General features: G+C 43.4%; 2 protein-coding genes across 9 annotated transcripts in view; both read left to right on the top strand.

Annotated features, from left to right (window-relative positions):
* CCDC88C (coiled-coil domain containing 88C) overlaps positions 1 to 4,101 on the top strand; it is a 91,798-nt gene extending 87,697 nt beyond the window's left edge. For 2 of the 4 annotated variants that reach the window (XM_066998255.1, XM_013182075.3), the window contains 2 exons: positions 314 to 529; positions 1,776 to 4,101. In XM_066998255.1, coding sequence (XP_066854356.1) covers positions 314 to 529; positions 1,776 to 2,789 — 1,230 coding nt within the window. In that variant the 3' untranslated portion in view covers positions 2,790 to 4,101. The remainder of the gene's footprint in view (positions 1 to 313; positions 530 to 1,775) is intronic. The other 2 variants (XM_048070458.2, XM_048070456.2) reach the window with 2 other exon arrangements.
* A 138-nt stretch (positions 4,102 to 4,239) lies between these two features.
* Positions 4,240 to 16,894, top strand: part of GPR68 (G protein-coupled receptor 68) — a 32,501-nt gene continuing 19,846 nt past the window's right edge. For all 5 annotated transcript variants that reach the window (XM_066998269.1, XM_066998268.1, XM_066998265.1 and 2 more), the window contains exons 1-4: positions 4,240 to 4,746; positions 5,141 to 5,185; positions 6,786 to 6,890; positions 8,535 to 16,616. The gene's annotated coding sequence lies outside the window, so the exon portion shown is untranslated. The remainder of the gene's footprint in view (positions 4,747 to 5,140; positions 5,186 to 6,785; positions 6,891 to 8,534; positions 16,617 to 16,894) is intronic.

Raw genomic sequence — 16,894 nt, 5'->3', positions numbered from 1 at the left:
CTGAAGTGCTGCGGTATCGAGCATGTTAATATCTCAAGAACAATTCCCTGATAGTGTAAGTGAACAGGTATTTCTGTTCAATGAATACCTTGGTAACAGCAATGAAATCAGCAGAGCTGTACTGTTTTATGACATCAGTAAATTATAGTCCTTGAAGTTTCAGAGCATTACTTAAATGTGCTTCCTATTCACTAGTTATCCAAATAAATTTCATAGCTTTTAGGCGTGTTTAAAATTTGATTTGATTTTTTTTGTCTAACTACCTGACCATGTATCCATTTTCATTCTTTCTGTCATCCTTGTTCCTTTTCAGCGTCGGCGCAGTTTAGATGAGAGTGAAATGATTTCATTGCACCAATTTCTGTTAGAAGCTGATGCACTGTATCCCTCTTGCTACTCCCTATGTCCTCCCCTCCATCAGGAACCTTCGCAGTCACTCGAATCGGTCCTCAGTCATTCATGTCCCGACAGCATGAGGCACAGAACAGGCAGGGGAAATAAGAGATCCACTTCACTGTATATCCCCAGGGTATCCGTTGTTCTTGCTACGAAGGCAACAGCTTCCAACTTACCCCACAGCTTTTGCTAGCATATTAATACCTATAGAAGCGTATTGTAACTCTCAGCTGTTACTTAAAAGACTAAGTTTGTGAGATCACTTGCATTACTTGCTCATAAAGTATTTCCAGTGCTTGTACATAAACACGCTTGTTTTTGAAGAACAAGTAATTCTGTGATGTTAATTTAATGTGCATAACAGCAGTTTAAAGTGAGGTAAAAATAACCTTAACATTGTAACATTTAGTTGAGCATAGAAATTTTCCAGCTGCATTTGAACTACTATCACTATTGATAGTGTTCACTTCTAGCAAATACGTTCTGTAACTGGAAGAAATGGTTGGCATTTTAATGAAGTGAATATATTAAGCTTTAACATGCTCCCTAGAGAAAAGAAATATGTTTCATGAGCTTGTTTCAGTGCATTTTTCATGAAGAGCATGTCCTTTAACTGTTCTGAGCATGCCTCCTACTAATAGTCCAGTGGCAGCTGATCAAACATCACCATTTTGATTTGCATGGACTATCCCAATGAAATATTCAATATACATTTTCTTTTACTGCCAGGTTAATTGTCTGACTTGAAATTTGCAAGCTAATTGTGGGCAAGCAATCATTTCTCAATTACTATAATGATTTTTTGGTACATTTCATTATGTTGTACATGCAGCTTTTAACATATATAATATATTGACTGGGAGAGGTGACGGAAATCAATGGAGAAGCTATGAAACTTTCTTGTAATGCTACCATATCTCCCCAAGGTATTTTTTTTTTCTTTTTATATCCCTGATATTACAGTAGTGTGTTATCCAGAGTAACTGTATGCTGGAAAATGACAGACCATCTTTGATATCTGCTGGTACCAACGGCTGCTGTCATTCCTGTGACAGTGATGTTACAGTGATAGTGGCTGGTGTCAAAAGAGCTGCTGCCCAGGTTACTAGTGGGGTGAAATTTTCTAAGTTTATGACAATTAATCTGGCAAACAGGGCTGTCACAATTAATTATGATGAGCATGTTACTCCTTGATTTGAATTTATATCCATTGTATGCATTTGTATCTTCCGTTCCACACTTTAATATAAAATCCATGGTTTTATTTGTGTCTCTTGAAATAAGTGGGAAGGAAGATTGTCTGAAAGAAAAGCTGTGCATGATTCTTTGCTCAAGATGTGTTGTCATTAATGTAGCATGTGCATGTTTTTTCACACCAGGATACCTCCAGTAACAGAGATGATTTGCTGAGTGATTATTTTAAGAAAGCAAATGAGCCTTCAGCTACTGGGAACCTGCTGGTTCAACCGTCCAGAAAGGAGGCTGCTAAGATGCCCACTAGTCATACTTCTCCAACTGTAAAGATGGCCATTGCCAGTGAAGAAGGAAGAACGACTAAGCCTGGAAATTACATGAAGCCAAACCTCAGACAAGTCGAACCCGAGCCTCAGGCAAGCTCCCAGGGGTCCCTTAAGCTTCCTCACACACCACAGCACCAACCCGCGAGTGGCATGCGGCAAATGGCACAGCCGCAGCAGCCTGGAGCTGTGAGCAGGAGGAGTACGTCACTGAGCAGGGCGTTCAGCTTAGCCTCTGCAGACCTCCTCAGAGCCACCGGCCCAGAGACATACAGGCAGGAGAGCCCTCAGAAATCAGCAGCAGACCTGCGTGGGGGCAAGGATGCTGTCAGTCAGACTTGTAGAGCTTCTGTGCCAACAAGCTCCCAGGTGACCTTAAGAGAGAGGCCCCAGTCTGCAAAGGTGGCAGGTTCCTTGCAAAGTGTTGATTCTCGTTGTCGGCAGCTTGATGCAAGGCGCCTTTCCCTGGCCCCACCAAAAGATGAGAGGCCACTCTCCTTCCATCAGTTTTCTGCCTCACCCACTGCTTCCACCAGCAATCTGAACATGCAGCAACAGGAGCGAGTGAGCCCTGGGCAACACTACTCACCCACTCCGCACACTCCCTCTAAAGTCAAACCTAAGCCAGCCCCTCGTACTGGGGAGGTGGCCACAGTGGCCTCTGTCAGAGCTGTTTCCAGCAGCACTGAGGGAAATACTTCCCTAGGGCAAGGCCAGGGTGATGCCCTATTTACCAAGTGCCAGGGTAAGCTACCAGAAGGCAGCTGTGGGGCTATGGAGGAGCCCATGAGAGGAAGCAGCTCCAACAGCACTCCTGGGTCTCCAGACCCCCAGGGGGATCAGCAGACGGTTTGGTATGAGTATGGCTGTGTGTAACCCATGGATGCAGCTAATAGTGTTTGGCATTGCTGATACTGGGTAGCATTTGTCTTGACACTGTGCCAGGTCTTAAAAGGCGCTACCTGCATGCTGTTCTGAATGTTCTCTGGGTACTGTTTTCTAGTTGGACAAAATATGATTAAGACAAACAAGGAGCAAAACCCCAGCCCTTCTTTTGACACTGTTGTGCCTGAAACAAAGTGGAAGCCTGACCTAATCCCACAGCAAGCTTGGAGCCTGATTCTCACAGGTCCTGAGCATTCCCCACTCCAGGAGACGCTTAGCAGGGTCCTCTGTCATTGTTGCATCATGCAACCCTTCTACCTGCATTAAAGAAGAGTTTCACAGGTCATGTATATGTGCTGAAACCAGCTCTGCTATTGATAAATAACTTAAACCATAGTGAAAAGGTCATATAAAAGCCAAACTTCTCCCCAGAAGACATAACTAGACACTTGGCTTAAAAGTAGCTTAATAGGAAAGCTGAAGATCAAAAGTGTGTGGCTTTAGCCATGGATCTGTTAAAGTCAGTTCTTCTTGCCACAGCCACATTGGTGATGCATAGAATTCAAGGGTCATATCTTAACCTTCCCCACTGGGACTGTCAAAAGACAGAGAGAAGGGTCAATGTTACCACCCCACTGCCTTCCCTATATAGCTGCAGCTCAGTGAATTTTTGACTCTGAAAGCCAAGTGGTGCTGCCTTTTGAAACTTGTTTTATCTTTTATACACACACTGGAACTAATGCAGCCTTTTCAGGGGAGATGTCATTTCAATTGTAAAGGTGGCATCTCATGTACAAAAGTGACTTGTAAGTATGTATATAAGGAGCTCAAGTATTGTATAGGAATGCTGTGTAAATTGTATTATTACATCTGTGTGCATGACAGCCCATACCCTAAGTGATAGTGGGATTCAGTCTCTTAGAAATCCCTGCTGTGTCTCCAAGAACTTTGCTCAGTATAGAAAGCAAAATAATTTTGTATACATGTGAAAGAAATATACTTTAAAAAATCTATTTATGTGCAGAGAACTTCCTTGTACGTTTCTGTCCAGGGTGTCATCAGTTGCTTATGTATATATGATCAGATGCATATCTTTATAATTTCATGTTTGTAAAGCTGTTTTTCTTGGAATAGACTAAATCCTCCCTCCTCCTCTCCCCAATAATATTTGTTTTGCTGGTTCTGATTTAATCTAGTAAAAGCTAAAACTGATTCAGCTAAGGATGTTTTTGTTATCTAGTGTGTAGTAATCCCATTCTGGAAACTACAAAATTGTTTATAATAAAGATTAAAATAAAACAGATTGTTGTACGTTTTTTTTTCTTGGAAAATATATGAGATTCATGATGTTGGATGGAGAACTGTTTGCAATAGGTTTGTGTAAGCCTCAGCATTGATTCATATCTCTGTGCAGCAGGGTTGCATTTGTTTTTACAATGCTGCCACAAAAGGCATATCAGAAATCTTTGGTTGAAGCCTTCTTATTGAAGACTTTAGTCAGACTAATCATGCAAATTAAGTGGCTGTAGAATCAGACTATTAGATTTTTAAGCTTCTCTGACCACTTCAGACAGCGCTAAGCATGCTTCCCTTTTGACCAAGTTTGTATTTGTGCAAACTGCCTCATGCTTAACTCTCAGAAAGCCTTACGAAAGTGAGAAATTACTCATCTTTGAACATGAAAGAGAATGGCAAAAGGAACTTTCTGCCTTTTCTGCTATTTAAATGCAGACCACAGTTTAGCAACAACGTTAAAATGATGTGTTATGCAGCAATTTTTTAAACTACTGAGTGTTCTTGGTCAACTGAAATTCCTTTTCCAGAAATTCGCTCTCAACTTTGATACTCAGCCAGATCACTGAAGACTGGTGTTTCTTCCTGGTTTCGGTTCCATTTTGGAGGCATGCACTTGATTGCCTGACAGGCTGGACTGCTGAAGAATTGATCTGTGAGTTGTCAGTTATTAGTAGAAGCAATTTGCTATAAATACTTATGTAACTGCATAAACCTTAATTGTGACTTTCTGAATTATTTACAGTTATTTACTTCCTCAGTTCCAGTGAGTTCAAATAAAAATATATATTTTTTAATAGAAATAAAAATACTTCTATAGTACATTTCACATATGGGATGTGTTTAAGTACAGATGTTAGAACAGAACAACTGATCTTCAGCATTAAAGCCACCTTTGGCTACTTGTTGAAGCACATAGTGCTGCGGCACTCAGGCCTTCCTGAGTGCATGAATGGAAGTTATATTACAGGAGACTGTCCTGCTGTGGCACGTGCATTCGTTTTGCATTCCACTCAAGTAATTCACTGTTTTCAACTATTCTTTGATAGACTCAGTGGCTCCCAGGCCAGAGTGCTGCCATCGTGCACCATCAGGTAAGAAAATCCAGCAGGAGGGAGGGAGAGCAAGGCCTGCCTGTGTTTGAGGTGCTGGTGCTCTTTGCTTTCTTGGTGGGATAAATGGGTGTTTCTATGTCAAAGCTAATGTGGGAGAGAAGTTGGTTGTGTTAGAGCGTGATCAGGAGATCATCCTGGAGGAGCAGGCTGTGTGGTGTGAGGTGGCGGGAGCTGCCAGGAGAGGTTTCTGTGGGAGGGAGAAGTGGAAGGGGTAGAGCTGCCAGAGCCACCTCAGGCTTCTTCCTTCAAGAAGAAAAGGGGGAACAATCATGAAATAGTGACTATGGGGTGTGCTGAGCCTCAGGGAATTGGAACACCAGAGCCCCATACTGAGCACACCTGGTGTCCCAGCCCCACAGGGCCGAGTGCTGGAGGAGGCTGACACTTCCTGACCGGCTGGGCCGGGCCTGCTTGCTGCAGTTTGCTGCTAAATAATGCTGTGAATGGTTCTGGGTGTAACAATTCAATAATGTTGTCCAGTAGTGGAGTATCTCAGTTCATATATGTGGCTTGTGGATCCTGGAGATCTTGTTTTCTATTAACGGACAGATTTTTGGAGGGGATCCCACCCAGATACGCAGCCAACAGCAGATAGGTTTCTGAGAAGGCCAGGGCCTGTGCTGTTGGCAATAGCCCCTTCTCTGCAGTGTGTTCAAACTGAAATCAGCAAATTTGTTTAATGTGAGGAAACAAATAGCACACTGCACATGACAACAGTATTTGCTTGAAGTACAAGAAACAGCTGCTGTGCAAAGTACTTGTGGGGAATCACATATTCTGCAGTGACGGAGTATCTCCTTATCAAGAAATCTGAAGTTGGATCTTTTACAGTGAAACCTTGTCATGGAAACCTTCTTCCTATCAGATGTTCTTCAGCTGTTCCACAAACTTAGGATCTAATGGTGAAGGGAACAGCTTCTCTGATTTCAGTTAATTGGGAAGGCGTCCCCGCCCATGGCAGGGGGGTTGGAATTAGATTGTCCCTTCCACCCCAAACCATTCTGTGATTCTATGAGCATGAAATTGCCAGAAGAGAAGTAACGGAATCTACTGTGAAAATGGCTAAAGAGTACTTTATTTAGAAAAATGACATACCACTGTAAGCCATGAGGTTAGAAATCATTTCTGATCATCCAGATGTTTGGGGGCATATTAAAAGTTCAGCCAAAGGTGAATGACTTGACAGGGCACAGAAGAAATGTTGCAGAAATTGTTGGTTCCTGTGAAATAACCTATAACCTGGATGCTAATCTCTTGTCCCCTTCACAACCATTTAACAAAACCTTGTAGTGTAAAAGCCTGAACGCAGCTGCAATGAAAGCATTTGAATTGTGGTTTTGAATTTTTAGATGAAAAATTTTTTAAAAATGTAAGTTTCATGAAAAAAATTGCCTCTCTTCCCATCAGAGTTGTGGGATATCAGGTCCTGCCTGGCAGCACTGGAGATGCTCAAGGCGGAAAACTTGGGAACATTACATTACTACAAATCACCAATGCCAGGCAGAATTAACCTAGCCTAACAATGCAGTGTGAAATAGTTCCGTTTCTAAAAATAACAGATTAATTTCTCATTATGAAGGGTTGCTACACTGGAGGAATAGACTGTGCTATGAAGATCCATCTTTAACGCTGGTATTAGGGGCTGTCATGAGAACTAAGAGAGAATGGCATCAGCTGAAAAATGGTGAGAAAAATTACTATGATTTAAGAAAGTGTTGGCAGGCAGGAGTTTAAGGTGACCAGGAGAAGTTCTGGAAAAGTAAATGACCTTTTTCCAGTCAAAAGGATTTTTCCAAATGTAAAGGGAACAGTAGACAGCAGAGAGCTGCTATTTAAAAGGTTATTGAATGGGAGAGCCTTTAGAAGGCTAATGTGGGCCCTAAAGACAGTGAACTATGAGCTGATGAAGTGTGACACAAAGCTGAGGTTAGTGCAGATTTAGAAGATAGTGAAGAATCCTGTTAAGGAATAATATGGCTAAGTGGGGAATGGTGGCAGGGTATCTGTGCTTACCCCTGCTCAGTCAGTGGAAGAAAGAGTTTATTGACGTCTCATCTTCTCATCTCATCTTTGTTCTTTCCTTTTCTCTCTTTTTCTCTCTTTTTTTTTTCTTTTTTTTTTTGGTTGGGGGAGGGAATAGATTTCTGCTGAGAACGGGAGAATGAGAACGTGGTTATTCCACAGAAGCTAGGAACTTAAAACATGTCCAAAACAAAATACCAAATGCTATGGAAACTAATGTCAGCTCACTGTATTATTCCCAGATGCGGTTCTGATGATCAGCTCTAGTTAAAATACTTGCATATTTTTATTGAAAGATTAGAAGTGAGGATTATGTGGCTCTGATGCTGAGGTTATGCCAAAGTATGTAGTGTGTGTGTTCTTACATACCAGAATGAGAAAGAGTAAGCGTTGGCATTAGCCTGTGAAAAGCGTGTATTGCACAAAGGGATATCCTGTGGTAATCTGAAAGAAAAAGGAAAGTAAAGCTATTAGTGGAACTCATTGCTGCAGGCTATTGTGGAATCAAACAGATCAGTCTAATATCATGATGCTTTAATGCTTTTGATTTATGGTATGAAATAGTTTATGGGAGAACTAAACATCCTCTGCTTTAAAAAAATAAAAAAAATAAATTTAAGAATAAAAATAACAACAAAAAACATTAGGTGACTTCTAAGAGGCTCCCCTTATTCTGCAACATCAGACACTGGCTATTTTCAGAGCCAGGATGGAGCTGGGCTACCTCACTGGGAACAGTGGGCACCTCTCCCTGTGAAAAGCCCAGAAATTTGCAAATCAAGGATCACCTTACCCACTTTGTTCAGTAGTTGGTATGCTCTAGAAGTGTAAGACAGATTAGTGGCAAGAAGAGCATAGTGTGTGTTTGGGAACACACTGCTAAGGAAGAGCATGAGAGTTGAAGAAGGATATTCCAGATGGGGAAGCACAGCTCCCTGAAGGACTGCTGAGGAGTCTCGAGAGACTTGCATTGGAGGGATGAGGGAGTTTTCCACAAGAAATAGGAAAGTTTGTCTGGGAAGACCGAAGTGAGCATTTTGTAGTGCTTCTAGCCTGATTGTTTTACCATTTTGCAGAGAGTTTTAAAGGTTATGGGATGTGAAAGGCTATGTTTCCTTGCTGCTTTAAATATCTCCAGCCAAAATTATCCCCTTCTTCTTAAACCCATGAAAAATGCTTCCTTGCAAATTTGAAAGAGGCTTTTTTTTTTTTTTTTTTTTAACTCTAGTTATCCAAAGCCTGAAATTTGCTTGTGTGTGTGCTGAGAGCCCATAAAATACCTAATCCATAGATGCATGTGTTTCAGAGCCACTGGTTGCCCAGGGACATTCAGCTGCAGCACCTCAACCTTCTACAGAGACAGAAAACTTCCCATCAGTTTGAGAGTGTTCCTGTAGGACCCTTCTGGCTGTCTGTGAGTGAAAGTAGAAGAAACACTGAGAATCAGGGAAATGACTGTGACGAGAAAATCTTGAGAACTTTCTTTTTAGAACTGAAATTTCATCTGAAGAAGGATTGCTTGCTCAAAGCAGTGCAAAAGGCAAGTGGAGAAATAGGCAGGCACAAGCCACGTGGGATAGCCCATGTGTTGGCTTAGTTGGTATTTAACTAAAATTAAGATAAGGTTGGTAACCTTCAATTTCCTCGGTTGCTTGAATCCATTCATAGCCTTTTTGTCCATAAGTAAATGAGGCAAGAGGGCAGAATGCTTTAGAGAGCTGTATTATCAGCATTGTGTACGGGAAGAACTGTACAGCTTAGGTGCTCCATTTCCATTAGGCTTTCCAGCTCTCTACTGAAGTTGTTGTTCCACTGTGCAGACTAGTTTTAGATAATTCTGGGCAAAACAGCATTAAATCAGTATCCGATGAAAGCACTGGTATGTACGCCGCAGAGTGCAGCCTCGGTACCTTCATTGACAAGGATCTCTGCAGTTCATACTTTTTCTTGCTTATGTTTCCTCATAGTATTTACTTGCACCTGGATAGCAGGGGCTTAAAGGAAGTGGGAAATGTCTGTCTGATGGGGAACATTATTTTTTTAATGGTTTTGCGTGCCCTTAAAACTACTTCTGCCAACAACAACCACATGAGTGCTAGCAGGAAACTCTTTGCATGAAATGTGCAAACAAAGGAGCCCTCTTGCTAGATTCTGTCCTGCAGCTCAGACAGCGCAACCAGCTACTGCAAGCTGGCCAAGCCCGTCTTATCTACAACAACTTTACTTCCTTCATGGCTTTTCTTCTCCAACACTAGAGACCTTTCTGTTCTTCAACCAGCATTATCTTTAACTATTTCCTACCCCTTAATTCACTTTTTGTAACCTGTCTTCTTACAGGTCTAGCTTCAGCTTTTCTCTTCGTTGCTAAAGGTGTTAGTCATCTGTCAGCCAGCTTTCACCTTTTTGCCACCTTTTCTTGCTGTTGTCTTTCTGTATTTCTCCACCCTCGCCAGACTTTCTTAGGCAGTCACATTCTCAAGACCTGAAGGCGATATTTATTCCTGATCCTACCTCAGTTCCTGTTCTCAGTGCTTTCTGATGCCTTCTTAGCTATTTCTCTGTCAACTGCTGTCTCGAACATTGCCCACTCTGTACTGCTTCATTCTTTTTTTGCCCAAATACTCCAGTGACATCAATTCAAGGGGCCTTTCTTCCTTCACATCCCGCTCTAGCATGCACTGCACTCACAGCCTTCTCGTCATATCTGTTCCCAACATCCTCCTGTAGCTCACTTTTATTGCTCTTTTTTGTCCTGTGTTTGTGACAATAGCCAAGTCTCGAGGCAGGAAATACACTATGTGCTGTAAACCACGGTGGGTATTTGTAGTTCAGAAGATGCATGTTTGCATGAAGTCTGGGGCCAAGTTCTTTTTGCAACTTGTTTACAAATTTCAAAATTTGCTTATTTTTAGTTATCTAGAGATGTCTTTCAAAAGTTTCTTTGTCAAGATGACTATAGAATTCTACTATCTGTAGCAGGATTTCAATGTAAAATCTTACAACAGTTTTTGAGCTAGTCTGGTAGACATTTTAGGGTCAGCAGTTGTCTTTGATGTTTAAAATTCTATGAGAATTTGTTAGCTCTTAAAAAAAAAAACAACTAATGGGATGATAAATGCATTTAAGAAGGTCCATATCACTTTTTGCCTATTGAGGCAATATTGTTTCTATTTAGTCTTAAGTATTTTAACGATATGATTTTCCACATAATTTTCATTGTTTTAGAATTTCCTTCCTTGCTTATTTTGGCTTCTTTAATTGAAAAAAAGCTTTGAATTCCTGAAGCTCAGTCCTATTATCCACACGCAGCTCCCATGAACAAGGAGTCTTTTCCTTGTTTATTTAACCAGCCATATCAATGGGAACAGAGCCCCATTTGGAAGATCCTGAATTCCCTTCAGTCTCCCACCCTGTCCTATACAAGGAGCCCCTGTGAACACGTGCTTGTTCTCTTGTTATATAATCTGGCAAGTAAATCATAGTGGATACTAACAGGACTTTATTTGGATCAAATTTCACCCACTTAGTTTTGTAACCAAAATCAAGAGAAATGTTGCTCACTGTGTTTAGAAGATTTAACCTGTTAGAGGCTGGAAGAAGACAGAGTACTCTCAAGCAAATCTAAAACTGAATATGAGATGAAAAGCAAAAAATAAGCTAATTAGTGACCCTGGTCTGTTGTTTTTAGTGTTATCTCTTTGTAGCAATGTTTTTTCAGAGAGGGAAAAGCCAGTATCTGGAGTACTGTGTGCATTCATACTTTGACTGCCTACTGTAGTTACTGAAGACCAAGGACTTTTTCTGCCCTTGAAGTATTGGTTCAAGAACATTCAGGCCCTGTATTCCCCACAGCATTGAGGCGTGGGCAGATGGGCCACCTTATGACCACAGTTCTCCTCAAGCTAAAAATCCCAGATCTGTGCTAATAGGAGGAAGAGCAGCAGCACAGTTCAAGTCCATGTGGCTCTCCATCTTGAACAACTCCTCTTACTTGCTACCAACTTTCTTTTCCATATCTGAATGAAAGTTCACACGTGCGTTTGAGGTGGGATGAGCTGGTTACTCCAGTATATCCACAATCATCCACTGGGTCCCTCACAAAGTCAGTAATTGCAAGGTCACACATCGAAGCCAGTGTGTCTTTAATAGCATAAGAGCTGGAGAAAGGATGAATTCAGCCTCTCTACAGATAGGAAGAATAAATGCTCCAGCTTGGACTCTGGAGCAGCTGTGATGTCTATAAATGATTTCACTACCTGTCTCCTAGATTTTGATAAAACTTTTTATTTGTTCTGATAGTCTTTACATAGAAACTCCTGCGTTCTTAGTTTTCTTTGTGTTTATGCCTTTGTGGTGTTCACTGCTGTGAACAGGAACAGGCAGAACTCTCTGGATGCCAATGTTGAGTTTCATGTCACCTCATTCTTACAGTCATAGAATCATTTAAATTAGAGAAGACCTGTAAGATCATCAAGTCCAACCATTAACCTAGTACTGCCAAGTCTACCAAGCCCCACATCTACACATCTTTTAAATACCTCCAGGGATGGTGACTCAACCACTTCCCTGGGCAGCCTGTTCCAATGCCTCACAACGCTTTCAATGTAGAATTTTTTCCTAATATCCAACCTAAGCCTCCCCGGTACAACTTGAGACCATTTCCTCTTGTCCTATCACTTGTTGCTTGGGAAAAGAAACTGACCTCCGCCCTGCTAAAATCTCCTTTGAGGCAGTTGTAGAGAGTGATAAGGTCGCCCCTGAGCCTCCTTTTCTCTAGGCTAAACAACCCCAGCTCCCTCAGCCACTCATCATAAGACTTGTTCTCTAGACCCCTCACCAGCTTCGTTGCCCTTCTCTGGACTTGCTCGAGCACCTCGATGTCCTTCTTGTAGCGAGGGGCCCAAAACTGCACACAGTACTCGAGGTGCGGCCTCACCAGAGCTGCGTACAGGGGGACAATCACCTCCATGGTCCTGCTGGCCATGATATTTCTGATACAAGCAGGATGCTGTTGGCCTTCTTGGCCACCTGAGCACACTGCTGGCTCATTCAGCCAGCTATCAACCAATACCCCCACGTCCCTTTCTGCTGGGCACCTTTCCAGCCACTCTTCCCCCAGCCTGTAGCGTTGCATGAGGTTGTTGTGCCCCAAGTGCAGGACCCAGCCCTTGGCCTTGCAGAACCTCATACAGTGTGTCTCAACCCATCAGTCCAGCCTATCCAGATCCCTCTGCAGAGCCTCCTACCCTTGAGCAGACCAACACTGCTGCCCAACTTGGTGTCATCTGTGGACTTACTGAGGGTGCAATTAATCCCTTGTCCAGATCACTGATAGAGAGATATTAAAGAGAACTGGGCCCAGTACTGAGCCCTGGGATACACCACTTGTGACCAGCCTCCAACTGGATTTAACTCCTTTCACAACAACCCTTTGGGCCTCACCACCCAGCCATTTTTTCACTCAGCAAATCATACGCCCATCCAAGCCATGAGCAGCCAGCTTCTTCAGGAGAACACTGGGAAACAGTGTCAAAAACTTTACTAAAGTCTAGGTAGAGCACATCCACAGCCTTTCCTTCATCCACTAGGCAGGTCACCTTGTCATAGAAAGAGATAAGGTTCATCAAGCAGGACCTACCACTTGTAAATCCACGCTGGGATCCACGCTGGGCCTGATCACCTAGTTGCCTATTACGTGCTGTGTGATGGTACTCAGGATGATCTGCTTCATAACCTTTCCCTGTCACTGAAGTCAGACTGACAGGCCTGTAGTTTTCCAAGTCCTCCGTCTGGCCCTGTTTGTAGATGGGCATCACATTTGTTAGCCACCAGTCAGCTGGGACCTTCCTGGATAGGCAGGACTGATGATAAATAACAAAGTGGCTTGGCGAGCACTTCTGCCAGCTCCCTCAGTACCCTTGTGTGGATCCCATCTGGCCCCATAGATTTGTGTACGTCTAAGTGGTGTAGCAGGTCACCAACCATTTCCTCTTGGATTATGAGGGCTTCATTCTGCTCCCTGTCCCTATCTACTGGGGGACTGGGTACCCAACGAACAACTGGTCTTGCAGCTAAAGACTGAGGCAAAGAAGGCAGAAAGTACCTCAGCCTTTTCCTCTTTCTTCATCACCTTGTCTCCCCTCATATCCAATAAAGGACAGAGATTCTCCTCAATCCTCTTTTTGTTGTTAATGTATTTGTAGAAGCATTTTTTATTTTTTTTAATGGCAGTAGCCAGATAAAGCTCTATCTGGGCTTTGGCCCTTCTAATTTTCCCTCTTCACAGCCTCATGACATCTTCATACTCCTCTTGAGTGGCCTGCTCCTTCTTCCAAAGGTCATAAACCCTCTTATTCCTGAGTTTCTTCTGAGTTCTCTGTTCAGCCAGGCTGTTTCCTTCCCCACTGGCTTATCTTTTGGCACGTGGGGCAGCCTGCTCCTGCGGCTTCAAGATTTCCTTCTAGAAGAGTGCCCAGCCTTCCTGGACTCCCTTGTTCTTCAGGACTGCCTCCCAAGGGACTCCACCAACCCATCTCCTACACAGGACCAAGTCTGCCCTCCAGAAGTCCAAGGTGGCAGTTCTGCTAACCCCACTCCTTACTTTTACAAGAATCAAAACCTATTATTTCATGATCACTGTGCCCGAGGTGGCCTCCAGCCTCCACATCACCCACGAGTCCTTCTCTGTTCTCAAGCAAAAGGTCCGGCAGGGCACCGTCCATTGTTGGCTCACCCACCAGCTGTGTCAGGAAGTTACCTTCTACACACTCCAGAAACCTCAGACTGTTTCCTCTCTGCTGTGTTGTATTTCCAGCAGGCATCTGGTAAGTTGAAGTCCCCTACAAGAACGAGGGCTAGCAATTGTGAGACTTGTCCCAGCTGCTTACTGAATATTTCATCTGCCCACAGACTTCCAAAAGGAAGCTAGGGGATCCCTTGAAGCCAGATGTTGAGAGGGAGGAGAGCAGGTCCTACCCGACGGACAGCTGCTGGCACAGTGGCAAGGGGAGAGATCTGAGGCCCCTTTAGGAGCTAGAAGAAGGGCCTAAATGATGGAGCTTATTTGGTGTTTGTGAGATGTGTGCTGGGCTATGGCATTTTCCACTGGGAACTCTTGGAGCTGAGATCACCACGTGGGGCACATTCTGGGGATAGATGGTTGCATCCTCCCCAAGCAGCTGGAGTGCACACCACGGGGCTGTGCATCTGCCCTGCAGGAATTTTCAAAGTGAAAACTGAGACCTGTAGGAAAAGTTAAAAATAACGTGTGATGCAGTAAAGAATGGGGCAAGAAGAGAAACAAAAGAAAATAGAAGGAGGACAGATAAAGTGAAACGTGTGGGCTGCAGCTAAATATGCAGTGTTGTTCCCACTTGCGCAGGCGGCTGACGCGCAGCTCTGCCTTGTGTAGCCACCCCTCAGCAGCTCAGAGCTGGGCCTGCAAAGGCTCCAGGGACAGTTCCAGGACAGAAAGAAGAGCAGTAGCAAGTCCTTGTTTCTCAGCTACGCAAAATGGATTAGCACTGTGAGAGAGGGATGGATTTAGCAAAATGGTACCTGTGGATTAGCACTCTGAGAGGGGGAAAGGCCTCCTCTATTTTCCCTCCTATTGTCATGGAAATGGGTGCTTGAGAGGATTTAAATCAAACTTGCAGTGGAATGTTGGCCCTTGAAGGCAAAGCACAGGTGAGGTAACTGGGATAAAATGGAGCCGGCTCTGTCAGAAGGGGCCTCCACCGGCACACACTCAGAGAAGGATGCTGGTGGCTGGAAACAAGACCAGGGTGAGTGAGAAGAGGTCTGGAAAACCTGGCCTGTGAAGAATGGGGTTGTTTAGTCTATGAAAGAAAAGTCTAAGAGCATGATTAATCCTTAGACATCTAAATAAGTAACATAGAGAAAGGTAGGAATAGCTTGTTTTTCGTGTCCATTCACAGAAGAACACTAAATGCATGAGAAACATGGAAGATTAAGATTTTGATATCAGTGCAAGCCTTTTAAGAATAAGCCCAGACAGGCAAATAAGACATTTCCAGAGGAGAGGCAGAGTGTTCCTCAGTGGTAATTTACGAGAACAAGCTAAAGCTAAAGAGAAGCTAAAATAGAACAGTTCTGTTGGAAGGGACCTACAGAGATCATCTGGTCCATCTGCCTGACTGCTTCAGGGCTAACCAAGAGCTAAAGCAGACGAGGGCATTTTCCAAATGCCTCTGGCATGGGGCACCAACCACCTCTCTAGGAAGCCTCTTCCAGCATTTGGCCACCCTCACGGTAAGGAAATCCCACTGCCCCGGCCCAGGTGCGGCACCCGGCATTTTGCTTGGCGGAGCTTCATGCTGCTGGTGGTTGCCCAGCACTCCAACATCTCCAGACCCCTCTGCAAGGCCTCTAGTGACGGTCCACTTTTTCCTCTGTTCATGCCTCAGAGATAGAAGTGGTCTCACTGACCTTCTCGATGCGTTTTTTGTGATATCTCTGACATTTATTTTACGTTGTAGCTCCATTATTTTTGAAGCCTGCTGCCTCTGGTTGTAACACATACGCAAGCCAAGAGTTATTCAATTCAGTGGACTTATTTAATCATCAGAAACATTAAAATTATTTGATCAAAGCAAGCAAAAAGCAAAAATTGCCACTTGCACCAAATACTAGCGATTTGTCAGCTTTAATAGCTGCTGTATAATTTATAGAGATAAAAGGCTACAGGAACAGTCATTTCTTTTCATTTTTAGAGTTTTAAATAGATCCCAAAGTGCAGTTGCTGTGTGTGTGTGCTGGAGCCTGTGTTCTGCCTCCCAGGAAGTAACAGAGAAGGAGATGACCAGAGACACCAAACCCCTTAACTTCAGCAATCTGTTTTACACCATCTACATGCTGAGAGAAGCAAAACATAATGGCTGGATGAAAGAAAAGCAAACCAAGATTTTTCTGGAGTTTATTTTGCTCTAATTTTAGGAAAAGGAGGTTTGCTGCCCCACTTGCAAGGCCTGATTACCAGGTGAGCTGATCAAGTGTTGCCTTTTAAGCTCACTGTAACGGACATGTATTGTGTCTGGTGGCCAAGGCTCTGCTGTCTGGATGTTCTGTGCACCTGTATGTATCAAACATCCGTCTAACATATCTTTGAAAACGTTTGCACTTCTGTGTGACTGAGAACGGCATCCCAGGTGGGAACTAGAAAAGAGATGCCGCCGACAGTGACGCCAATGGTGTCTCTGCTTTCCAAGGCACCCAAAGGGGGTAATCCCTGTCTAGGGGTCTTTTCAAGACTTGTTTTTCCAGACTTGCAGCCTGGAGCCTGCAGGAGGTGGAAGTGATTTACCTACAGCCACCATCAAGACCTGGATGCTCAACAAGCGATCTCTGCCCCAGCAGGCTCTGAGGAGAGGCAAGTAGTCCGGTATAACACCCTCTTGCTTCTTTGCTGAAGAGTAGCACGCCCATTGCTAAGGAAGTAACTGCACTTCATTTTCTTAATATCATCCATTATAAGTCCTTTAAGACTAATAAAAGAGCTGCAATATCTAAGGGTATGTAAGTGTGCATTAGAAGGCACTAAAACAAAAGTTTTACTTTGCTTCCTGAAAGGTCCCAATCTGTATGATTTTCTTAAGTCTTAATGCAGGTGGGGGAGAGCTCTGAAAGTGCCGATGAATTTGATACTAA

The sequence above is a fragment of the Anser cygnoides genome, chromosome 5 (genome assembly GCF_040182565.1).
Source record: "Anser cygnoides isolate HZ-2024a breed goose chromosome 5, Taihu_goose_T2T_genome, whole genome shotgun sequence".
NCBI lineage: Eukaryota > Metazoa > Chordata > Aves > Anseriformes > Anatidae > Anser > Anser cygnoides.
This window is presented reverse-complemented; position numbering and strand designations above follow the sequence as displayed.